Here is a 27,840-nt window from a genome sequence, read left to right as displayed (position 1 = left end):
ATGAGCGCACTAAGTGAAAAAGCAAGAGCATTTTTAGTGGATGCAATTCTTGGAGTTCAACAAGAAAAAACTTTCTTAAAATCAGGTAAGATGCTAAAAATAATAATAATCTAACTTTTTATTTAAAAATTAAATGAGAAAAAAATTATAACTTATAAAGAGATTATATATACTTTTTAATTTACTACAAAAAAAAAAAACGGAAAAGTTCTCAATTCGACCCGTATGTATATTTTTTTTTTTATACATTCCAATTCTTATTTTTCAATAAATTAACTATTGTTGATGACTTTTTATTTTATAAATGTTACTCAAATCGTTCCAGATTTTTCCTCCATTATTTAATGAAAAATTACGAAAAATGAAAAACAGATTCATTAAAATTTAATGAAAAATTATCAAATTAATGATAAAATTAATTTTTTTAAATGAAAATTACATTATATACATAATCGGTAAAACGATATTGCTTTCTTCTTTTTTTGTATCAATATCATTGATGTTGCCTGATATCATTTATGATATTTAAAGTATTTTCCCGCTAATTTGAAAATTAGTTGGAAAACTCAGGGTTTAAAAACATAATACGTATTTCGTAACAGTATCTTTTAAGTTACCTCTACATTTTTTCTTACTTTTATCCAGACAGATTAAGTGCCTTTTCGGTTTTAGCGGACGGAATTTTTTCTTAACTAGCGTTTTTGTACGTCTACCCTTATTTTTAATTAAAAATTAAACTAAGATACTTAGAATAAAATAATTTTTTTTTAAATAATAAAATAGTAAAAAGTGTACCAAAAAGTAAAAAATAATTAATTTTAAATTTTTCTTTAAATTTCGATTTCTAGAAGTGTGTCAAATTAAGGAACAAAAAGTTTTTTTTTTTTAATTTGGAGTTGGCTTCTAAAGTTAACATTTAAAGTTCGAAAATATGTTTTGAGTGTTTTTTTTTTTTTTATTTATATAAGTTTAAATTATTGACTGTTCAAAGGAATGATAATTTCAGTGAAGATAAAACAAATGAAAATTACTGCAATTAAAAAAGTAAATGTAATCCATAAAAAAAAATATAAAATAAAATTTTAAGCTAGTTAAACAATATTTTAGCGTTAACAAGATCAACCTTAAAAGTAAATGACTAATAAAACTTTCTTAAAAAAGATACTAAAATGTAAAAAATACTTTAATTCTTTATTAAATTTTTACTTTTAGAGGTAGACATAAAATTCACCATAAACAACTATCAATAACTTAACCTTTAATTTTTCATCGATTTCACAAATCTGAAATTTAAAAAGCAGAATTGGAAAAGTATGAGTTTTTACACTCTTGTGTCAGTTTATTATTTTTCAAAATTTCATTAAATTTTTATTTTAAGACCTGTGAAAAAAAGAACTGTTCGCAAGAAATGTAAAAGATGATAAACCTGAATTTTAATAAAAATGAGAAAAAATGCAGAAAAACAGCACAAAGAGTCTAATATAAAGTATGAGCTAAGACTTCCAGTTATACAGGAGTATATATATATATATATATATTCTTTTTAAAATTTTTACAAGGGCATTTCATAATAGAATATTATGTCAAAAGAGTTTTTAAATTTTATTTTACGTTTAAGAAACATCAATTTCCTGTAAATTTTTTTCAAGTTTTACATAAAAATAAACTGAATATGAGAATAGACTAAAAAATTTCATTATACAGTAATATTTCAAATTAAGCGATAACGAAGATAGCAAATTAAATGTAATTTATAAACTAACAACCACTTATTTAGCCGAAAATCTTTGTTTCAAAGATTCTTTTACAAAAGTTATTTGAAAGAAACATTATGGAATGAGAATCTTCCTGTACAAAATTAAAAAAAAAAATCATCAAAATTTATGCATTTGGTAAAAGTAAGGCTTAAACATACATAAAAAAAGGGTGGAGGGAAACATTGAATTAAGAAATTCTTCTTTTTTTTAATTTGGTTAAAAAAAATGTTGTATATAGTGTTTTCAAACTGCAAACATAGTGCCTCAACAATACACTAGCCTTTATGGCTATTGAAATAATGGAAGCTGTATGAAAATGTTTACATACACTACATACAGCTGATATTTGTATAACAAATTTGTACATAAATTTTGGGTTAAAAGAGTTAAAATAAGTAATTAACTAGATTGTGGATACTGATGTTCTTTGGTGGTTGGGTTTCAATTAATCACACATCTCAGGAATGATTGACCTAAGACAACACTTCATTTACATACATATATATCATCCTCTGAAGTAATACCCTATGGTGGTTCTGGAGGTTAAACAGAAAAAAAATTAATTAACTAATAATATTATGTTACATATAATAATATAAAATTAAAATTAACTAGTAATTATTATCAGCTCATTTTTTAACTTTGCTGAAATACAGATGAGGTAATACAATGGATATATGTTATTTTGATCATGTTTGGATACAGAAATTATTTTGTTAACTGCTGGATGGACAGACAGACATGAAACAAAAGGCATTATTACTTTACTGCTATAAAAATATGCATTACCTCCATCCACCGTATCACATTGTGCATCAAAAATCATTTACTTAAAATAAATGTTACAAAGTGTCTTAGTGGATCAATGTGTATGTACATTTACTTCAGAAATGGTAAGAGCTAATGGGATAATATATTTCTGCTATCCAATGCACAGAATTGCACAGATTTGCTCTGCAGTAATTGTAATGGTTGTTTGGCCCAGTATTTACATGGACCTGACTATGAGTAAATTGAATTGTCATTGTTGCGATTAACACTTGCTTTGTTGGTATGAGGATAATATTTTGGTGTTTATAGATTCAATCAAGTAATGATCTGAGTAGATGAAGTTAGATCTAAATGAAGTTAGATATAGGAAGTTTTTGTGAAACCTTTGGTGTTAGAGGAAGGTGTTGGGATCGTGCTTCTGTGAATCAGTTAGTTTGGTAGTTGAGGGTTATAAGTTACGGAAGATGGTTGTGTTTGTTACAGGACATACAAAGGCGATAGTGAGTTGTGTAAATACACTGATGGAAATCTCTGCCGAGGCATTTGCATCAGTGACATCCTGACAGAGGCAAAATTGATGACGTCATGTGTTATCAGGTTTAGAGGGTCTAAAAGACGACCTCTGATAAAGCCCATCAGAGATAGGAATGAAGAGGGTGGAGTAGTAACTGGGACTGTCACAAGGCGGGTGTCTTCTGTTACAGGAATTAGGATGTATATGTTAATTCTAACTAGTTTCCAATTTAAATTTTAAAAAAAGAGAAATAATGAAAATTGCTATTTTTATGACATAAAACTGATTTTATAAGACAATAATGATTTAGTTTTCATTTACGTGAAATTTGATAGTAAAATAGGGAAAATACATAATGGGAGCGACCTACAATTTGTAATTTTTTCAATTGGCTAGATCCATCATTAAAAGAAAAAAGTTGTGTAAAGTCTTCTTGCAAACCTTTTGGTTGGTATGTTTTAATAATTTTTATTCCTCTGTATTATAAATTTTGTGATATAATGTATAACTTTAAATAATTAAACAGGTTAAATAGAAATACTGGTAACAAAAAAAGAGGCAACTATCCATTTTTTTGAAAAATTTTTATTTCAGTAATAGAAAACAATTCTCCTCCTCTATGAATCATGAGACCTTGCCGTTGGTGAGGGGGCTTGAGTGCTCAGGGATACAGAGTAGCTGGACCGAAGGTGCAACCATATCGGAGAGGTATCTGTTGAGAGCCAGACTAAGGAATGATTCCTGAAAGAGGGCAGCAGCTCTTTCAGTAGTTGTTAGGGGCGTGAGTCACAATGACTTAAACGGCCATATCAACATCACTCAGTCCTCTGAGTACTGCGCAGCTGAAAGCAATGGAAAACTACAGCTGTTTTTTTTTCCAAGAAAATGTGGCTCTCTGCATTTTCAAAAGCAATAATGGAGGCGCCTTCCTTGGTAAAATATTCCGGAGGTAAAATAGTCCCCCGTTCGGATCTCCGGGTGGGGACTACTAAGGAAGGGGTCACCAGAAAAGTAAAAAATAACATTCTACGAGTTGGAGCGTGGAATGTTAGAAGCTTAAAAAAGGTTGGTAGGCTAGAGAATTTAAAAAGGGAAATGGATAGAGTAAACGTGGATATAGTAGGAATTAGTGAGGTTCGGTGGGAAGAGGAAGGCGACTTTTGGTCGGGTGACTTTAGAGTAATTAACTCAGCGTCAAATAATGGGCAGGCAGGAGTAGGTTTCGTGATGAACAAGAAAATAGGGAGGAGAGTGGAGTATTTCAAGACGCATAGCGATAGAGTCATTGTAATAAGGATAAATTCAAAACCTAAACCGACAACGATTGTTAACGTCTATATGCCTACAAGCGCCCATGATGATGATGAGGTAAGAGTGTGTATACGAAGAGATTGATGAAGCAATTAAACACGTAAAAGGAGATGAAAATTTAATAATAGTGGAGATTGGAATGCAAGCATTGGAAAAGGCAAGGAAGGAAATATAGTGGGTGAATACGGGCTGGGCAAAAGGAATGAAAGAGGGGACCGACTTATAGAGTTTTGCACGAAGTATAATTTAGTAATTGCCAACACCCAATTTAAAAATCATAATAGAAGAATATATACTTGGAAAAAGCCAGGCGATACTGCAAGGTATCAGATAGATTATGTCATGGTTAAGCAAAGATTTAGAAATCAACTCGTGGACTGCAAAACTTACCCTGGAGCAGACATTGATAGCGACCATAATTTGGTGATAATGAAATGTAGATTGGGGTTTAAAAACCTGAAGAAAAGGTGTCAGATGAATCGGAATTTAGAGAAGCTTGAGGAAGAGGAGGTAAGAAGATTTTTGAGGAGGACATCGCAAGAGGTCTGAGTAAAAAAGATAAGGTAGAAAATGTAGAAGAAGAATGGGAGAATGTTAAAAAGGAAATTCTTAAATCAGCAGAAGCAAACTTAGGCGGAATAAAGAGAACTGGTAGAAAACCTTGGGTTTCAGACGATATATTGCAGCTGATGGATGAACGTAGAAAATATAAGAATGCTAGTGATGAAGAAAGTAAAAGGAACTATCGGCAATTAAGAAATGCTATAAACAGGAAGTGCAAACTGGCGAAAGAAGAGTGGATTAAAGAAAAGTGTTCAGAAGTGGAAAGAGAAATGAACATTGGTAAAATAGACGGAGCATACAGGAAAGTTAAGGAAAATTTTGGGGTACATAAATTAAAATCTAAGAATGTGTTAAACAAAGATGGTACACCTATATATAATACGAAAGGTAAAGTCGATAGATGGGTGGAATATATTGAAGAGTTATACGGAGGAAATGAATTAGAAAATGGTTTTATAGAGGAAGAAGAGGAAGTTGAGGAGGATGAAATGGGAGAAACAATACTGAGATCTGAATTTAAGAGAGCATTAAAAGATTTAAATGGCAGAAAGGCTCCTGGAATAGACGGAATACCTGTAGAATTACTGCGCAGTGCAGGGGAGGAGGCGATTGATAGATTATACAAACTGGTGTGTAATATTTATGAAAAAGAGGAAGTTCCATCAGACTTCAAAAAGTGTTAGTCATGATACTAAAGAAAGCAGTAACAGATAAATGTGAAGAATACAGAACAATTAGTTTAACTAGTCATGCATCAAAAATCTTAACTAGAATTCTATACAGAAGAATTGAGAGGAGAGTGGAGGAAGTGTTAGGAGAAGACCAATTTGGTTTCAGGAAAAGTATAGGGACAAGGGAAGCAATTTTAGGCCTCAGATTAATAGTAGAAGGAAGATTAAAGAAAAACAAACCAACATACTTGGCGTTTATAGACCTAGAAAAGGCATTCGATAACGTAGACTGGAATAAAATGTTCAGCATTTTAAAAAAATTAGGGTTCAAATACAGAGATAGAAGAACAATTGCTAACATGTACAGGAACCAAACAGCAACAGTAGCAATTGAAGAACATAAGAAAGAAGCCATAATAAGAAAGGGAGTCCGACAAGGATGTTCCCTATCTCCGTTACTTTTTAATCTTTACATGGAACTAGCAGTTAATGAACTTAAAGAACAATTTAGATTCGGAGTAACAGTACAAGGTGAAAAGATAAAGATGTTACGATTTGCTGATGATATAGTAATTCTAGCCGAGAATAAAAAGGATTTAGAAGAAACAATGAACGGCATAGATGAAGTCCTACGCAAGAACTATCGCATGAAAATAAACAAGAACAAAACAAAAGTAATGAAATGTAGTAGAAATAACAAAGATGGACCACTGAATGTGAAAATAGGATGAGAAAAGATTATGGAGGTAGAAGAATTTTGTTATTTGGGAAGTAGAATTACTAAAGATGGACGAAGCAGGAGCGATATAAAATGCTGAATAGCACAAGCTAAACGAGCCTTCAGTAAGAAATATAAGTTGTTTACATCAAAAATGAATTTAAATGTCAGGAAAAGATTTTTGAAAGTGTATGTTTGGAGTGTCGCTTTATATGGAAGTGAAACTTGGACAATCGGAGTATCTGAGAAGAAAAGGTTAGAAGCTTTTGAAATGTGGTGCTATAGGAGAATGTTAAAAATCAGATGGGTGGATAAAGTGACAAATGAGGAGGTATTGCGGCAAATAGATGAAGAAAGAAGCATTTGGAAAAATATACTTAAAAGAAGAGACAGACTTATAGGCCACATACTAAGGCATCCTGGAATAGTCGCTTTAATTTTGGAAGGACAGGTAGAAGGGAAAAATTGTGTAGGCAGGCCACGTTTGGAATATGTAAAACAAATTGTTAGGGATGTAGGATGTAGAGGGTATACTGAAATGAAACGACTAGCACTAGATAGGGAATCTTGGAGAGCTGCATCAAACCAGTCAAATGACTGAAGACAAAAAAAAAAAAAGAAAACAATTCAGAATTTTTTTTTATATTCATCCATTAATTTTGAAATGAAAGCAAGGATTGAATTTATTTTTAATGCAACTTATTGTTTTTTGCAAGATTCAATTGTTCACAGTAAATTTATTGAATAAATATTCTTAAAATTTAATTAGTTTACGTCTTACAAAACTCTGCATTAATCTTTACATAATATTAGCATTTTAAAAATGAAATGGAGAATGAGGCAATAAAAATGAATGGTACAAGTACAAGAATACCTTATTCACCTTTGCTTTTAATTGCTGTAAATCAGTTATCTCTAAAAAATACAGTAGTTTAAATTTGTATATCGTTCATTAAAATTTTATTTATAATCATCATCAAAAAACAATGGAATACTAACAAATGTTTAGCAGTTTTTTGCAACTTATTTTGTAAAACTATATTTTACACCTGAAGTATAGAACAAGGTTTACATTGATGTGAAATAATCAATTGCAATAAGTCAGAACCCAATAAACTATCTTAGTGGCCAACTATTACTCATAAAATATATACAAAACTCCAAGAAAGTAACTTGGAGTTGTTCAAAATAATAAGAATAAAGAAAATATAGAATTTCAAAGTAGATTAAGCACAGCTAATAAATGTTTAATTGATTTAGCAAAAAACCATCATACAAATCCAATTTAACAATTTATTCAATAGTTACATTAGCCAACCTTGATGTATCATCATGTAGAAAGATAGGTTAGCATTATACAGAAGGAGAGAACTTAGACTGTGTTTGAAAATGAAGATTTTTGGGATAGTAGCACGTGAAGAATCGGAAAGAAAAAAAGAATTGAAACAGCTGTTTAGTATATTTAAGAAGCAGAGATCAAGATGGGCAAGGTAAGTGAAAAAGTGGTATCATTTTGACTAAAAATTAAAAAAAAATTCCTAGCAGATCAAGACTTAGATGTGAGAGCAGATACAGGAAGATTGGAAATAAATAAGCAGAAAATTGAAGGCATTAATGAGAGTTAAAAAAACCAATGCAGGTTTAACTGTCCTTGACAGCAAGTAATTATATTAATTTATACAGTGTTTTGTTTTTCATCAAGCTAAATTTTCACTGTAATTTTGAAATTTGTTACAGATGAAGGATCAGGAAGTGATTCAAATGAAGTAAAACCATGTTCTGTTGAAGATGCTAACTTTTCAGTCTTATGCAGTTCAATAAAAGTTGAACTTTGTTGTCAGGATTTATGGAAAAAATTCTACAGTCTTGGTACTGAAATGATAATAACTAAGGCAGGCCGGTATGGTTATTGTTACTTGTATTAGAATTATTTCATTTAAACATAAAGTCAAAGTGTGATGTATGAAATAAACAAAATAAAGTGAACTTAAAAAATCTGTACTGAAAAATAAGAAATAATAATACTTCAATCCTTCTTTAAATTTCAAATTTCAAATTTTACAAGTCTTTACCAAATTAATAGCAACTGCTGACAATTTACTAAGACTTAATTTGGTGCTAACTTAAAAAAAAATCAAAATTTAAAAATTTTATACTTCACTTTTTAGTGTAATTTTTACTTACCCATAGCTCTTAGAGCTATGTTGCAAGAAGAAAAGTATGGTAATCAGTCAAAAAATGGGGCATGGGTTTTCTTAACCCATACTGTACGGTGAAGCCTAATAATTTTTGACTGGATAAACTGAAAAGTGTAAAAAACTGCACTAAAAATATAGCTTTTGCTAGCTGTTTTAAATCTGTCAGCTTTAAAAAAAAGAATCAAATATATAGAAAAAATAGAAATGTATTGTTTAATTTTTTTTTTAAATCAACTTTAACATGTTTTTTTTTATAAATTTTATTTTGTACATTAACAAGTATTAAATAATTATATTACAATATTGTATACATTAAGACAATTTTTAAATGATTTTCCTATTTTATTTCATGCTTATACAGAATGATTAAGAAGTAAAGAGAAATAATTTGGAACTTATTCTAGGGCTTAAAATTTAGGAAAGTTCATAAAACATATGTTCAAAAACTCTTTCTTATTGAATAATGGCTAGCAAAAATTTCATCCAGATTTCAGTTACCCCTAAAAATTTTTAAGATCATACTGAAATTTTTGAGTGATTATATAAGAGGTAAACTTTATGATTTCTTTTTTTCTTTTGTTTTTGATCTGAAAACCAAAATGAAACATCCCAGTACTGCATCTCCCATAGTTTTCAAGAAATCAAATGTAAAACAAAAACATTTGGTGACAAAAACTCATTTATCTAGATGTAAAGTAAAGTAACATTGCTAAATGATTTTACTTATAGAAAATTTATGAAATAAAGTCTACAGAAAAGCAAAAATAAATCAACTTTTATTATTAAAAACAAAACAGAACAACTAAACGAAACAGAAAATTTGATGTATTTATAAAAATTAAAACCAGCTGTTTTTAGTACAATAAGGAATATAATAAAGACTAATGTAATAAGGAAACTCATTTCCTCACGTTTTGTGTCATCAACCTGATGATATCTTTGACATCTCCTTAATGAGGGCAGCAGCATTGAGAATCTGAGCGATACGTTCATTACTTTTTGTCTACTTTTTCCTTGTGTACCTTGCAGTTCATCCATCCCCATTAACAGCTGGTTGAAATTTTAATAAATTCATTAGTTTTCACTTTTTACTTTTTTGTTTTACTGTTACAAAATACATTAATGTTTTGTTTTATAAAATTTTGTTTGTTAGGGTATCATTATGTAAATGTCAGGAAGCAAAGATCTTAGGAATTTAAGGGATTAAGGTCCAATGGCCAATTTACCAGCCCTATGCATCCATCCAATCCATTAACCAGAAATTTTTTCATCTAAGAAATGTCTGACTTCACTCGTGAAATGTGTTAGTGTTCTAAGCTCCATCAAGTTGATAGTACATTTCAATTCATTTCTCCAATAAGAACTTTTCAACCATTGCATGCAATTCATTGTTAAAAATTCCAGATAAGTTCTCCCCGTAACACATTGTTCTAGTATGAAAGGGCCTATTATATGGTTATCGATCATTCCATATCAATTGTCCTCCAAAAGAAACTGCTGGAAATTTTATTCAACTACAGCATGTGGGTTTTCTTCAGATCATTGATGTGAATTCTGTGTGTTGTTTATACCATTACGGGTAAAAGTAACTTTGTTTGAAAAAGAGTATGAATGGAATTAAGTGGTTATTATTATAAACCCATTGACAAAATTGCAGATGTCTGGCATGATCACCAAGCTGAAGGTATTGAATTCTCTGAATACAATATGGACACAGTCCGTTAGCATGCAGTGTCCTCCAAACTGTACTTTGTAGAATATTGAGTTGTGTAGAAATTGTTTGCGTGTTTATTGTAGGACTAAGCTGTACCATCTGAAGAATATTTTCCGTTTTATCACCATGAACCATATGACACTCAGATGAAACATGAGTGCTAGGAAGTGTACAATTCTCACAAAGACTATTAAAAACTTTACAAAATACTTTAGGTTTGGAACTACTTGTACCTGTGTCAGATGTCTGATACCTATGTCAGTGTTCTTTCACTGCAGCTGGAGCACTTTCATTGCAAAAGCTGTACACAAAAACCATATCAGCATATTCCGCATGCAGTTGTGGCATTTTTTAGAACAAAGAATTTAAAAATGAATTTCACTTTGTAAAATTCAGATTCAATTGGAAAATATAGGTTGTTTAAAGAACAAAACAAATATAAGAACACTACATAACTTGAGATATTCAAAAATAACTAAACACAATTAAAATTATGTCAAAAAAACTAAACCACCTAACATTTATTATTAACATGTAACAATGAGTAGTACAGAGTGTTCAAAAGGTGATGCAACCTTATGGAAAAATATTTCCTTCTTTGTTGCATGTTTAATTGCAGAAAAATGGGTTACACAATGCAGCAGAAAATATTCATTGTCTCCCAATATATTAGATGTGCCAGTTATGTTCAGACCCAGAAGGCCTTCACAGAAAAGTATGGTGTGGATGCACCAAGCAAGTTCTCCATCGAGCGGCTGTACGGAAAGTTCTAAGAGACAGGGAATGTGGCAGATGCAACCAAAAGTGGTCACTGAAAGTGCTAACACCAGAAAAGTTGATCGATGTGCAAGCTGCATATTCAGTGAGTTCCAAGAAATCTGTGCGATGCCTATCTAACCTGTCTGGTTTCTCCATTGGTAGTGCCCACAAGGCATTGAGCAAGTGTTTAAAGATGCATCCATACAGAATTTGTGTTGTTCATGAGTTGTTACTTGCAGACATTGGAAAATATGTAGCTTTCTGTCAGTGGTCCATGTCATCTGTAGCGCCATATGGGGAAGAACTCGATTGATTTTTGTCTGATGAGGCATGGTTCCACCTTGAGGGGATACATGATTGCACAAAATTCTGTCATTCGGTGTACAAAAAATCCAGATCAACTGCACAAACAAAAAGTGGGTGTTTGATGTGCAATGTCATGTAGGCTAATTTTCATTACATTCTTTCATTGCACAGTGAACAGTGAGCGCTCCATACAGATGGGGCAACAATTTGAAAAGACTATACCTGCAGACCGACTGGAGTACACATGGTTTCAGCAGGACAGTGCTACAGCTCATACAGTCAACAATATTATGACTTTCTTGGATCAGTGTTTTCTTGAAAAGTGATTTTGAAGGTGTTCTGCCCCCTTGGTCTCCTGATTTATTCCCTCCTGACTTCAAGGCAAAGTCACTGAATTTTAAAGCTATTGGATGCCCGCTTATATACTCGTATATCACAGCTACAGATTGTTGTCGGTTCTGATTTACTACACATCCTTTCTTTCTTTTTCCTGTTTAGCCTTCGGGAATTACCGTTCAGATATTACTTCAGAGGATGAATGAGGATGATATGTATGAGTTTAAGTGAAGTGTAGTCTTGTACATTCTCAGTTCGACCATATCTGAGATGTGTGGTTAATTGAAACCCAACCACCAAAGAACACCAGTATCCACGATCTAGTATTCAAATCTGTGTAAAAATAGCTGGCTTTACTAGGACTTGAACACTGTAACTCTCGACTTCCAAATCAGCTGATTTGGGAAGACACGTTCACCACTAGACCAACCCGGTGGCTACTTTCAACTACTATTGTAACTTGGTCATTTTCCCATAAGGTTGTACCATTTTTTGAACACTCTGTGTAGAAATTAATTTCTAAGCATATAGTTAGTTGCCAACCTAATTTTTCAAAGTTCTGAATTTATTGTATTAAAAACTGCTGCTTTTTATTTTTACACTTAACATTTTCAGTTAAATTTCATTCTATTTTGTTTTTTGTAATAAAAGTTGATTTTTTTTGTTTTTCATAAATCTTGTTATATCAGTTTTCTAATAATTAAGTTTTTATAATAATTTTACACATTTATTAGTCATTAACATGCTGTTGTACTTCAAACCTAAAAAAAATTTGTTTTTTGTTTGTGAATTTATCTGTTTAATTTTGGATACCATGATTACTATGGGACTAATACTATGGGATATACAGTTCTCGGATCTGTTTTATTCAATTTTTCAGGTCAAAAAAGAGGAAAAACCATTAAATTTATTTCTAAATAAACCTTAAAAATTTCAGTATGACTCATTTTACAAGAGGAACTGAAATCAGGTGAAATATTTTGCTGACCTTGTTTGATAACAAAGCATTTTCGATATATGTTTGTATGAACATTTTTCTTATTTCAATCTCTAGAATCATTTCCCTTTCCCTTTCCTCCTGAATTACTCTGCATGTAGATTGCATTTTCAGAACATACAATAGTTTTGGTGAATTTGATTTCACAGATAAAAACTAATTTTTTATTTGTATATACGTGCGTAATTTTCTAATTATTTAATGTTTTTATTTTAGGTTTGACAAAAAATTAGCTGCAGTACACTTTCAAAATAAAATTAGCCACAGTCACAGCAAGTCAAAATATACAAACACTTAAACACTGACAAAAGTCAGTTTTAATTACAACATTACATAATGTAAAAAAAACACACACATATCAATAGGAGTTTGGTTTTTAGTGAAGTTTATTTTTAGGTTATCCCACCAAGTTAACTTTGTATATTAAGTGAACAAACATAATTTTTATAAATGCACAGTCACTTTCAACACATCATACAAAGAAAGACCTCTTTCAAAATATAATTCAAATGTCTATGCCACATCCAACAGTGTCACAATACTCAGAGCTCTGAGCACTTAAAATGCTTAATAGAGAAAAAGATAATTGAGATATGGGTAAAGGTTTCATAATTTTTACATTCATTTGAAGTACATTGTGCTGTTTTTTTTTTTTTAATATTTAAAATACTATTAATGGATATAAACTTTCAGGCTACTGATTTTATTTATTATATTGCTTATATAAATAAAAATAATTATATTCCTCATGTGTTTATGTTTTATTTTATATGTTTTTATATGTTTATTTAAAACTAATTATGTGCTATACTTTTTTCACATTATGAATATAACTTTCAAATGTTAGTGGATTCTTTCACTCCATTATTCCTAAAAAAAGTATTTTCCAACATTCATTCTTGCTGTACTTTAATAATTAATTTTAACTTCTATGTTCTGGACTGTAATATGAATTAAGAATTTCTACAAAAATACTGCAATAGCAGAGCACTGATCTTTGAATGACCTGTAATCAAGAATTTATAATGGATTAAAATTTGCTCAAAGTTTTATACTTTGTAATATGTGCCTTGTATGATTGTGTTTCAGTAGACGTATGTTCCCAACAGTAAAAGTACAGCTGAGTGGTTTAAATGAAAATATTAAATATATGATATTCATGGATATAATTCCAGTAGATGATAAACGATATAGATACATCTATCACAGGTATATTTTAACTATTCAATAAAAGAATTATAACTTGACTTATTTCTCTTTTTCTATTACAGCTAGAGAGCTATAATGTTCCTAGGCTGTGTGTGGAAGCTGATTGCAGCATTGGTGATAGCTTCAGCAGTAAAACCAATTTTCAAAATAGCTGCAGCAGTCAAACCAGTTTTAAATTAACTAAAAATAAATAGTTGGTTATATTAACCAATTTTACAATGTCAGTTGTTTACTGTACAGGCTGTTTTTACTCTTTAAATTTCAATTAACACTGATATTTGAAAGCCTATGAGAGCCATTAACGAGCCTTTGGATCAGTGCATTTTCATTTTACAAAGTTGTTTGTACCTTTGGTCCAGGAGTCTGGAGAAAAAACATCTATTATACCTAAAGTTATTCTGGCATAATAGAATCTTTTTTCTGGTTGTTTTGCAATGTCTAAACTGAAGTAAATGTATTGCATTACAGTAAAGTTCAATAATGATTGATAAAATATATACTAATGCATTACTTGACACAATGGAAGTTAAAGCAACATTTTTCAATTACAAGTGAATCGCTAAAAGACTATGACAAAATGACTGGGTGAATTACAGAAATTGTAAAATCTAATCCAGTGAAGAATGATGAGAACAACTCTGATAGGAAAACAAAGCAGGCTCTGCAGGCTGTTAAACACAGACTCTACTTGCAAACTTCTGAACATAGTTTGAGTGTTACCATGAAAATGTAATACAAAACAGGAAAAGTATCACAACAGGAAAATCATCAAAAAGTTAGCAGACAGTGTATTCAATGAGGCCTAAAGCCTTTCTAAGACTCCTACACCCATGAAATCATAAGTTAAATATTGAGGATTTGATATTGGGATTTTTTTATTACTCCAAAACTGTGAGAAGATTTCATCCATTTTTCTACAAGTGACAGTTCTTTGTGTGGACTGTCATATCAAACTACCATCAATGTATGGGTCTTGGGACTCTCTTTAAATGATATTTCAGAGCATTAACATAACTGAGTTATTTGTAAACATATTCAGGTATTTGGTTAAGAATATTAATTTGCTTCACAATGTGAGAATGTTAAGGGTTGTAACTGCAATTCAGGACTGTTGTTTTGTAAGAAAATGTAATTCCCTTTTTAAAAGATTATAATAATAATTTTTTTTTAAGATAATGTCCTGTACTTCAAAATAAATCTAATAGTAGTAGTATTAACTTATTCCAAAATTCTAAATGGCCAGGCAGGTCTGCCAATCAATTTGAATGTAACTGAGCACTTAAGCTATTTTCTTTAGGGTGCTGCTTATTTTCTATAATTCTGAAATGTGCCAATTACTAACTTTTATTTTCAAGACATTCTTGAATTTATCTATTGCCGTTTTAACATAGAATGAAGTTGGGACCTTTGAAATACTACTTTCCTACTAAAGTTTGCATGCTGTTCAGAAATCCAACTCTGGCTTCACATAATATTATGTAAATAATAGTATCCATATTAGTAATTATGTCTATAAAACTAAATAAAGTTAAGTATAGTAGCTACCATTTGCATGGTTTTATTAACAGATCACTTGTGTGTGTGTTATTTGGAAACTATATATTTAGAAGTACAGTACTAACATCAAATAACAGATTTGTTGTACCCAGAAAATGTTAAACACCACAAACTGACTAGTTTGTGGTGAGTTTTTCTCTATTTTTTTAGATTCTGACCAGAATTAATACACTTTCTTATTCTTGGTTTTTCACATTATATGGTAATTATGTAGAAACATTTGTAATAAATTTCATTTGAATGAATCTATAAACAAGAAACACACAGTAAAACAGCCTTGTTATTCATTAAGTCAGATTTATCAATAAGAAAAAGTAATAATTTATTAAATTTTTAGTTCTCAGTGGATACCATCTGGTAATGGAGATGCTTCTAATTCACGTATATACATACATCCTGACTCTCCAGCAAGCGGTCAATTATGGATGACTCAAGGAGGTTTAATTACATTTGATAAATTGAAGCTGACAAACAATCAAGATCCTGTTGTTCATGGACAGGTAAATTTGAGTAAATATCTGATCATTTTTTCAAATTAAACAAAAAATAACTTGTGTTATTAAATACAAGTAACCTCTTAACGGTTACAAATAAAGTTAATCATATCATTTTATCTATTGTTAGGTTGATTTAAATACTAATTATATCTCACAAGCTCCTTCGTTAGATGGATGATTTGCTCAGAGGATAAGTCTACTCCATTCTTAGTAAAGAGAATACATGAAGAGGCAAAGCTGAACAACTGAAAGATGAAGTTGTAAGCTTTGCCAGGAGTATTCAGAGAAGGAAATCCTATTCCATTAGAATTATCATAAACTTTGCGATGCTGTTAAACCCTGCAAATTGTAATGCAGTATACTTCATTAAAACACATTTAATTATAAATACAGTACCAATTTTTTTCTCTGGAGGTGATACAACATAATGTTAAAGGAATTGGTCTTCTTTTGGAGGCGATGCTGTCATATAAAAGATTCAAAATAAGCTCATTTTGTATGTTTTGTATGTGGCTTCCTCCAACTAACTCAACCCACAAGATTAATGTTAGGTGTTAATGTTAGGTTAATTTTTTTATTTTATACATTATCAGAGGCTGGCAGCTTTTAGTATTACCATTTATCTCTGGAAATTCATACTTAGAGGGTTTTCAGAATTTGCTGGGAATAAAATTTGTAAAAAAGTTTCATATTATTTTATAATCTTTCTATCTACAACAGATCCAGTTTTGTAAATCTAGTCGATAACAAATGTACAACTACATATGCAAAATATAGAATTTCTCTGTTCAAAGAAAAAAATAAAGTTTCATGAATAATGTCAATGTATTTTGAAACATATTCTTCAAATCAGTAGTAACATTGATTATATGTGGTATGACACAACAACCCGCTGTTGTATACTGCTTCTTTGATATTGGGATCTTAAGTTTTCTTCTTTGGGATCTTATAAAATAATATACTTATCATTATTATCAAATTTTTATTACAAATATTTATATTTCATTTTAAAAATACATTCTATCTTGGGGCTCTTTCAAAGAGTAAGAACATGTTTTCAGGCTACAAAAGTGGGTTGTCAGACCGTTATTTCAGACAGTAAATTTGAATCATATAGATCATATGTAAGTTAGAATATTTCTATTTAATTATAAACACATAATCTATATTTAGAAATGAAAGAAATCAAAATATCTGTTTCTATCAAACCAAACAAGTGGAAAGCACTATTTACATATCACATACCATATTGTGAAAGAGTCTTGGTGATAACTGTAGATTCCAAATAGTTATACCCAACCAAAGTTTCACAAATAGTACAAAAATGGTAAAAGCCTTTACTAAGAATGCATTGTTAAAAATCATAAATGATGGAATTGGAGAAATGAGGGTAAAATAAGAAGAATGATTAAAAAAGAAGGCATTAGATAATATATATGAATGTAGGAAATGGAAAAGATATAGAAAAGTGAATTAAATGAGAAGGGAGACTGAACAGTTCAGGAAGGATGCAAGGGTAATGTAAAGAGGAAGAAAAACTGGTAATGCAAAGAAATATAGACCTACCTGATGGAGGTAAATCCAAGTGTAGACAAAACAATTAAGGCATTTTTAATCAGGAGAATATAATTTGGTATGGAAGCTATGTAAAGAGGTAGAATACATAAAAGAAAAAGATCATTTGAAGAAGTGAGAGGATTACTGACAGGTTGAAGGTTCCCAATTGAATTGAAGAAGTGGTATGTCAAATACTTAGTTGAGTGGTTATCATATGTATCTAAATTGTAGAAAAAAAGAAGAAAAATTATGGATATTGTAAAAGAAGATTCCAAGATTAAATAGCCTTGAAATTTGACTGTGGAGAAAATGAGAATGGATAAATGAGAGAATACTGAAAATATTAGGAAGGAGCAGATCTGATGAAGGTAATAAAGAATAAAAATATGCCTTGGTTGGGGCATATCCCATATAGGAATTGATTTTAGTAAAGGATCATAGAGGGAAAATGGAAGGACGGAAAGGATAAGAAAGAAGAAGAACTTTGATGGTAACAATATTAGGGAGGGAAGTAACAAAAGAAATGAAGTATGTCACTTAGGACTGAGAAAAGTAGGTTGACAGATTTTAACATTTAGTTAAAATCAGTCAAAAGATAGATTTTCACCCAAGAAAATTCAATAAACAAAGAAGAAACAATATAACATCTTTATGTATAAGAAAGGAGTTATTATCCTTCTCTTATCATTGATAATAAACTGCCTAATCATCACAAAGATCTACCCGTCAATTTATTTAAAACTAAACTAAAAGATCTCAAATAACAAAAACAATATTATTCTGTTGATAAAATTGACATGAATTTTTTTGCATATTGATTTAACATGTTTTCAAGTATTTTTTGTAAGCAGCTCCAAAATTATGATTTTAATCTTTACTAATTTTATTATCTTTACATATTCTCATTGCACACTTGCATCTTATTTGTTATGAATATAATATATTCTATATCCTAAAATGTACACCAAAGTGTTCTGTTTTGAACACTGCTATCAAAGTGTAAGTGTAGTCTGCTATTCAGGGCATGCAAAGCCAGAAAGCTTTAGGAAACTTGAAATACATGTAACCAGACTTTTTAAAGCGATTGAGAATAGTGTAAGCGCATAGTGAATGCTGGTTGCAGGTCACTGGTTGAAGGGAAGGTTGCTGACAAGCGACAGCCTGCCAATGGGAATGTGCCACAGTTTTTAAATCACACCTCCCAAAGTAGACATGGGAACCACAGTGAGAGCAGAAACTTACACACATTCGCTTCCTACTCAAATCAGCTAGCGGAATGATTTTTCTATTCCTGTTCATTGGTTGGTTATTGGCTGGTTGCTGTTGAGTTAATTGTTCTGTCAAATTACTATTGCATTTTCCTAAACATATTGTTTTTTAATGGTGAATTGTTGTATAGTTGATATTGAACTAAATATATTGTTGCGTGTTTGCAGCTTGATCAGAATATTGAGAGATTAACAATTGAAAATGTTTATATAATTACAATTAATTGGTTTAAAATATAAGTAAAACAAGACAAATCAATAATAATGACAATAGTAATAATAATAGTAAGACGATCATAAAACAAATAATAACAAAAAAAGGACAGTAATCACAATCAGAATAATAGTAATAACAACAACAGACAATAAAAAAAAATTCCACAATGGAGGCTGTCACCTGATGACCATATGAACCTGATGGTGATCTAAAGAATGATCTTTTAAAGAATATTCTTTTAAAAGATGATGGTGATCTTTTAAAGAATCTGATGAGGGCTAATGACCTTAGAAGTTGATGCCCGTATACAAAAAAAAAAAAAAAAAAAAAATGTCACTAACAAACAAATAATTATAAATGTCAATAATAATAATAATAATAAAAAACAGAGATTACATTCAAAACAAAGTATAAAGTAGTCATGAGGATTTATTCACAAGTAGATAAATAATGAAAACCAGAATTCAGTTCCATTGACAAAAGACATAGCATGACCGCTAATCTTAGCACTTTTAACCACTAGTGATCTTTTAAGATCACTTGTACTAACAGTAGATAAGACAAGTATAAGATTCTTTTACTGCAAATACCATTGCTGTTCACAAATAAAACTACCCTATGAATGAAATGTAGTACATTATTTCACTTAGAATCTTACAGTAACTCAGTGAACCACTTCTTGTTTTCATGTACCGGGATTACTTGTGACGTCACCTTAGTTGGATCGAACCTGCACTCAAAATTTTCTCCTTCATTGACCTCCTTGCAGAATACACATCTTGCAGACTCTCCTTGCGGAACTGATTCACAGAACTCACATTGTGAACTTCATCTCACAGATTCACATCTGCAGACTCTCCTCATGGAACTAATTTTTAACTGCTCTTCCCGGGAGTATTTATACTCCTCTCCTCTTTCCCAGCTGGATCACACCCAACTCAAAGCATGAGAACGATCGACCGAGCCCTTCTGTTCCCATGCATTCCAAACCTTGGTCCAATAACTCTTCTCACGGAACAACATGTGTTTAGTGTGTCAGTTGGCAGTATTACAAAGGATCATTGTTAAATGGACCTTTACTAAAAGGGTTTCATTTAGTCTCTTTTTGGATTCCTCCCATTATTATATTTTCTACTATTTTCTTCTTATTGGCAGGAATCCATTACTCAGGTCCGCTATAGAGGTCTTATTACAATATCTTTAGCATTTGAATGCGCTGCAACGTGGGATAGGAAATTGAAAGATCAAGGAAATTGCTATGTTACTGGAAAGAAATAGCTACAATAATGAAAGTAGGAGGTATGCATATTATAAGTTAGTATTTTGTTTGTATCTTCCAGGAAACTTATCAATTACAATTACAAAATATACTTACAATTAACATTAGTATTAGTCAAATTTTAATTGCAAACTATTGGAAGCTTTCAATATTCTACTGAGAACTTGCAGTCTCCTATTGTTTGTGCACAATAGGATTGTTTAAAAAATACATGGTAAAGCTTTATCAAATACTCTTTGAGTCATTTGAAGAGGCGTTACAACCACTCTCTGTATAGCAGAAGGAACTATATCAACTTTTTGTAGATTATTACCATAATCTACAAAATATATAAATATGATACACTTCACTATACTTTCTATAAAATTAACTTCCATTTCAATAAGTTTGGAAAGTAAGTGCCACTTATCAAAAAATAATTCCAAATACACATTCTATGATCTTTCTAGCTCTTGACAACTTTTGATTAAGATAGTAATTTTCAAGTGGTAAGACAGCACCGGAATAAGGAAGAAGTGGATAGGCTTCATCTCCAATGAAAATGAATGACACCTTAATGTTACTGCTGGGAAGGACTTCTGTCTCAGGAATTGATAGCTCCATCCTTGTGCCACTACAAAATCCATACTAGGTACAAGCTAGCTAGTGAACGTTGTAATATGAAATTTTCCTAGTCAATTATGGTTTGTTACAATTGATAAGCTGTAACATTAACATTGATGTTAACATTAGTAGCTGTAACATTGATGTTAAGTGTGGTGAGTGCCACTGCACACACTTTGAAAATCATTAATAAAATGTAAATTCTGAACTGACCTAAATAAATATTTATTTATTTATCACTTCTAGGGATGCCATTCAACGGATTTTTTTTTCAGAAATGAGCTGCATTTTCTGCTCATAATATCAAATTAAATTAACATAATTTTTAATATTAATATGCTGTCAATCAATATGGTAAATACATGTTACATATTACAGATATCACTTCATTCAATGCATAAATATATACCACGAATACATGTAATACCAAACTGGAATCACAATGTTTATGAAGTTAAGCCTCATCACCTTACAGAGTGTATAACATTCACCTTTCCAGAAACATCATTTATTACAGTTACAGCTTACCAAAATCAGCAGGTAAAATTTTAATACTAAGAGTAATTAATAGTACTTGATATATATTGTTTCAATTTTGATATCCATGACTGCTAGCTTTCACTCAAAAATACTATAGCAATAACATTAAGCTTCTTCAGACTCCTGCTAGGAGTGCTGTCTATTGTGGTGCTATTGGATGTGTCACTGAGTCTTGAAGGATGTTTGATATTAATGATGTGTTTGAAGGGTATGTATTACTTAAATTGTATTTGTTCGTTTAGAATGTAGCTTTTATGTGTTTATTTTTATGAGAATGCATTTTATAGTGATATGTGTCCATCCTGTACTGTTCAAATCATACGATTTTCATCTTATATGGAGTTTATTTTTCCAAAAATAGTTTTAGTGATGAAGTCAAGTCTTTTACGAATTCTTTGTATCATTGTGAAAAGCTGCATCCTATTTACCCTATGCAGAACTTATTAAAAGTTGAAAAGACAATTTTGTAACAGGTGAACAAATTTTTTGATTGTTTATATGAATTTTTGTCTAACAATATGCATTTTTTATGAATGGTTCTTTGCAAAATGAAGTAGCTTGCTCTTTTTTTGAATTTGTTAGCATTTTTTTCAAGCTGGTTGGAAATATACGTGAGTTGTATGAATTTTTTGTTATCATCTGCCCTATTTTGTTTTTTATTCTACAATTTATGTAGAAGAGTGTTCTACTACATTCATACCTTTGCTAAATATTTTATTATAAATAGTCCATTCTGATAGTCATTTTGTGAAAATAGAATGTTGCACAGTATGTGCAGTATGGTTCTGAAAGTTCAAAGTTTGTGTTGAATAGAACATATATGTTTTATAACATTCACCTAAAAATAAAGTATAATAGTTTACTAAAAAAATTCAAATACATTATTTATTAGGATGTCTATTATTTATGACAACTTTCCTTGTTATTACTTTCCATATTTAAAATATTCAATTTTTTAGATATTCTCTTCTTTACTAGTGAAGAAGAGTTAACATTGGTTAATTTATAGTGAGGGCATTAGATACATTATCTGACATTTCTTTGTTTGTTTGAAAAAAAAAAGGATGCGACAGAATTCCACAGACTAAACTTACATGAGTGGGATGCTTCTTTTGAAGTTATGCTTGTTTGTTTTCTTTAATAATCATACAATCATCTTGCAGATGATAATGGTGGGATCAAGTTAAATAATAAGAAAGGAAGTTTGACAGTATAATTACAAAGACAGTATAACACCTTTCAAATCTCATGGATAAAAAAATTTAGCATATAAAGAATGAAAAAAAGTAGGATTTTAATACCAGTAGTATTAGGAGGTAAATGTTCAAAAGGCAGTAACTTGATACAGTTTAAAATTAAGGATTTTAAGGCAGATTAGCTTAATATTTGAAATTTTGAGAGAATCTTGATAAAAAAGTAAAAGTTTTAAAGAGACTTCATCCTTATTAAACCTTTAACTGCGAATGTTTTCATACCATTAAGTAACTACAAGGACAGTCCAGAAAGTAACTTAACATTTGTGCCTAGCATGGAGATGGGTGGAGATAGAGATTTTGTTAGATTTTGTGAGGTGTAAATTTTGGCGTCAAAACGTTTCTACACTCAGTATACATCAAGCTGTCGTAACATGTGGACTGTGATTTTTCTACTTTGTTCATTGTGAATTATTGAAATGTGGGCTTCAATAGAAAATCCCACAAGTTGTGAGGTACATTCATTGATTAGGACTTTACTGGCAAAAAACCTCAAACCAATTGAAATTCATCTGCAACTTTATGAGGTGTATGGAGAAGGAATAATGAGTGAAGGTGGAGTGAGGCTGTGATGCATTCAATTTAAAAATGGCCGCACCAATGTTCATGATGAGGATCGCTGTCTTGTCCTAGCCTTGTGACTGATGAACAAATGAAAATCAAAGATAAAATTCATGAAAATCACCACATTACAATAATGGAACTCTTGCTTCATATCCCCCAAATTTCACAAAGTTTACTGCATGAAATTGCATCGGGGAAGCTTGGTTATCACAAGTTTTGTGCAAGATAGGTACCAAAAATCTACGGCAGCAGATTTCTACAGGAAGAAATTGAAAAGCTTGTGCATCGTTATAAGTGCCTCAATTTAAATGGCGACTATGTAGAAAAATAGTTTAAGATTGTTCCTTTCAAATAAAATATGTAATATTAAAAAATATGTAATAAAATATTTAATATGTAGTAAAATATGTTGTATGTAATAAAATTTCTTTTTTTTATTTGGTTGGTTTTTTAATTCAAAACGTAAGTTACCTTCTGGACAGCCCTCGTACTTTCACAGTGTTTTGAATGAAAGATTATGAAAATATAAACCTGATGGATTAATTAAAGATAACTTGATGATCTTGATGATGGATTGGGAATATCGAATAAATGGAAAACTTATCCTTTGGCGATGATGGTTTATTGTTGTATTTACTTCTAGCTTTTGCAGAATTTGCACTTTTTTCAGAAAGTGTAAGAATTTATTATACAAAAATATGTTTCTCACAAAAAAGAAAATGATTTAATTATAAATGAAGATATGTTACCAAATTTATTATGAACATTTCTTTCTTTTATTTAAAAAATCTCTCAGTTACCACAGTACCATATGTTGACACAAATACTGAATTTGGCAAGTGTTGCTTTCTTCTACTCTTAAATAACAAATCATTCTATCCACATCACAATTGGTAAGCAACAGTGATAAGTAACTTAGTGAGCTGAATGGATGGCATCCAGTCTATCAACTAAATGGATAGATGGGACACTGAACATTCTGAATAGTAGAAGGGGCGTGATTATAGATTCATAGTGGCCACTTCAGATAATTTAATGACTATATAAACTGGTTTATTTTCAAGAGGTAATCTGTTTTGGAATAGCTGCTTTAAAAAAATTCAGCTGATTAAACACATTTCATATGTACATACGTTTATGAGGTGTTTAGTATATATTTACATCATCTTAAATACATCATAAATAATCTTGATAGTTTATCATGATGATAGGGGAAATAAAAAGAGTTAAATTCTCAAATGTTCAATCAGTACAAACTGCTTGAGTATAATCAATGCGTACATTCAAATTTAGGTATGTTTTCTTTTGCTTTGTACTTGTAACATCTTTTATATATTTAGGAATTAGAAATAATATGTATTTTCTTTTACAGATTACAAAACTTAAAATTGCTTGCAATCCTTTTGCTAAAGGCTTCCGAGAAACAACTCGACAGAATAGGTATAAATCACAGTTATGTAAATCATGTTCTTATTAACTAAAAGAATAGCTTTCTTTTAGAGCTGTTATACTTTGTGAAACCTACTTTTAATTTTCAATAATTGTTCACAGTTTTGAAAAATAGAAAAAAATCTATATTCTGAAACTAGTGAAAATTTTATTAAAAATATGAATTGTTGGTTTTTTGCATTTTATTAACTACTTTTTCTACAAATGTTTCTTAGAGCAAAAGTTAGTTTTTGTGTAGTTTTAACTAACAATGATCAATAAAAACTTTTAAACATAACTACTTGTACTCATGAATTATCCAGAATGCACCTGTTCTCTAAGGTAAAGACCAAGGTCTGTTAGAACCTTATTATAATACATTATGTATGTAGATGTACTTTTTGTATAAAACAAAAGATGTTTTGTGTAAAACATCAGTATAGTTCACTGTTCATTCATGTTCCTTTACATTATTTCTGCATTTGTACAGTGTTGTCCAGTGTTATTATATGACTGATTTCCTTGATAACTTTTTTTACAATATTAAATTATTTTTTTAAGAAAAAATGATCAGGTTTGAAAATAATAGATACAACAAAATTACTTACTCCAGATACTACAGGACTACCAAAAGCAGGTTCAAGGTTCCTCAAAAAAAAGCCTTGATTATCACCAAAGTCGTGTGACATTTGGAAGTAAATAGCTGAACTATAAACCATTTGATTAGATTCCCAATGGAAAGTTCAAAGAAAGGTTTAAATAGTAATTGAAGTTGATGGTTTACCCAACTGACATAAATTCTTAGTATGGAACTTTTATATGTAAAAAAGTAACAAGACTCCCTTAAACTACTATATTCCCACAAACTACTAACTGACAGTAACCTACACTAATTTTGAGTTAAATCTAGTAATCCAAAGAAGAAAAAAGTGTTTTGTTTATGTTCTAGCAGCTAAAATGCTTGTGTCATTCAAAATTTAAACAAATAGTTTAGCAAAAATGCTGATCTATGTGAAATCTACATTTCACACAGAAGTAATATAATTCTACGGATATAATATTAATACTATATGATTCTTTTCCACCATATAAATTACACAATGTGAATCAAGCAAGTGTCTTGAACCCTGTATGGTTCAAGCAGAACATTTTTATAATATTTATAACATTAACTAACTTAACTTAACTAACTTTTGTAACATTTTTATTCATATATCATACTTAAAATGATTAGACTTTATAACCCAAAATAAGATAACAAAATTGTAATAAAACAAAAATAATGAAATGAAATAATGTTTAAGAATATATAAATAATAATTCTAATAATGATTCCATAATATACTTCAATTTAAATTTTGGGTCACATAATGGAAAAGACCATTTGAGAGTCCAGAATGCACCTGTTCTCTAAGGTAAAGACCAAGGTCTGTTTTGAACCTTATCATTTTCATTTACAGCCTAACTTCACAAAGAAAGGTAGTAATTAAATTGTAATTAATTTACTAAACAAATGGATATGAAAAAACTTTAAACAATTACAATAACCTACAACTCATACAATAACAAAAATCAATCATATTTATTTATTAAGGACAGACATAGGGCTAAATATTCTACCTACTATTTGAAATAATCATGTTTAGAAAAAATAACTTTGTGTTTTATTGAACTTCATAATAAAGCTTGTTAAATATACTGCATGATATGCACAAACATTGTTTACATAAACTGTAACTTAACACAATTTATTAATGTGTCAATAAATTCACCAATGCTAATTGAGTAGCAATTAGAATAAAGTTCAAACTGGTATAATTTTAAGTCAAAGTGGTGTTTTATAAAATTAAATAAGTTAACTCCCATGTTAGGTGTACTGTGTACTTCTTCAATATTAATTACTGCCTTATATAAAGTAAAGGAAGTATTGTTATCGCAAAAAATTTTGATTTTCAGATTTCAGTGGAAATATCCATTTTGACTCTCCCTGAATCCATTTTGACTACTTTCAATGTGACATCTGTACATATGTATCTTGCATAATTCAAAAATGATTAGCCATAGGATGTTGAAATTTTGGGATTTAGGACTGTTGTAATATCTAGATATCCACCTCCCCTTTTGATTGTAATCAACTGAATCAAAAGTGTCCAAAAAAGCCCAAAAGCCAAAACAATTTGGATTTTGAACTTTTTCATAACTATAGTAATAAGCCCTCACTGAGAACTTTTCAACAAGTCACTTTTGGTCATAAGTGGTACTTATTTTCATTGGTTCCAGAGTTATAACCAAATGAAATCTTAATTAATGGAATAGTTGGATTGTAAAAGAGGAAGGCATATCGGTTCAAATCAGACTTCATTTGCTTTCTTTTTTAACTTTTTTTTAATTTAAATATATTTATTTATTAATAATTATTAACCTCTTGATTGTAAAAACATTTTTATGATAAATAATAATTCAATAATAATAATAATAATAATAATAATAATAATAATAAATATGAAAACATATCAGAAGTTATTAATGAACTTATCATTTTAAAAGAATGTATATATGTAATTTACACATACAAGGTGTACAAGGAAGTCATGTGGTAACCACATCAGATTTTTTTATTAAGGCTGTTCAATTTCCAGGTTGCTACTTTCTGAGATATTTTGGATGTTGCAGAATTAGACAGTAGAAAGGGATATAGTTTATTGTATTAACATGACCCTGTAAGCTTGTTATTTTGTAATGTTTTTTAGATATTAAAATTCAATGTTTTTTATTTTTATTTTTTGTTTTTATAATTTTTTTTCCTTGGAAAACTTCATGTTGCAGGTTGTGTGGAGAAAAACAAACTGAAGAAAAGCGAAAAGAATTTTATTCATCAGATTTATTCTTAAGAAATATTAGCCAACAAATATCCCATGAAACAAATCACATTACAAAAAAAACTACCACCTCCGACAGAGATTTTTGTGATTACCTTGGTGTAAGAAATGTTTATGAAAATGTAATTATTTTAAATCAACAATCACCTAATGAACTTACTAAAAACTTTCCAACTGCCTATGCTGCATCTGGAAAGTATATCCTAAAACATACTTCTGAACTATCATCAAAAATTTACTGTAATGAACACTATAATGTAAATGGAAATCAGTACGTTTATGACAATGATATTTCCATTGTATAATGTAAGAATATATATATATTTTGTATATACACAATGAAAATATCATAGTAACAAGTATGTTAGCTTAG

The 27,840-nt window shown here is 30.1% G+C and overlaps 1 protein-coding gene across 1 annotated transcript; it reads left to right on the top strand.

Moving 5' to 3' along the window:
• Positions 1-27,840, top strand: LOC142321317 (T-box transcription factor TBX15-like). Its single transcript, XM_075359309.1, has 7 exons — positions 1-85; positions 8,044-8,206; positions 13,706-13,825; positions 15,720-15,882; positions 21,182-21,343; positions 24,533-24,600; positions 27,415-27,840. Exons 1-7 carry the CDS (start codon positions 1-3, stop codon positions 27,770-27,772), a joined length of 1,119 nt encoding a protein of 372 aa, XP_075215424.1. The 3' UTR covers positions 27,773-27,840.

The sequence above is a fragment of the Lycorma delicatula genome, chromosome 3 (genome assembly GCF_047948215.1).
Source record: "Lycorma delicatula isolate Av1 chromosome 3, ASM4794821v1, whole genome shotgun sequence".
In the NCBI taxonomy this organism is placed as follows: Eukaryota; Metazoa; Arthropoda; class Insecta; order Hemiptera; family Fulgoridae; genus Lycorma; species Lycorma delicatula.
The sequence above is the reverse complement of the archived record's forward strand: the minus strand, read 5'-3'. Positions and strand labels throughout refer to the sequence as shown.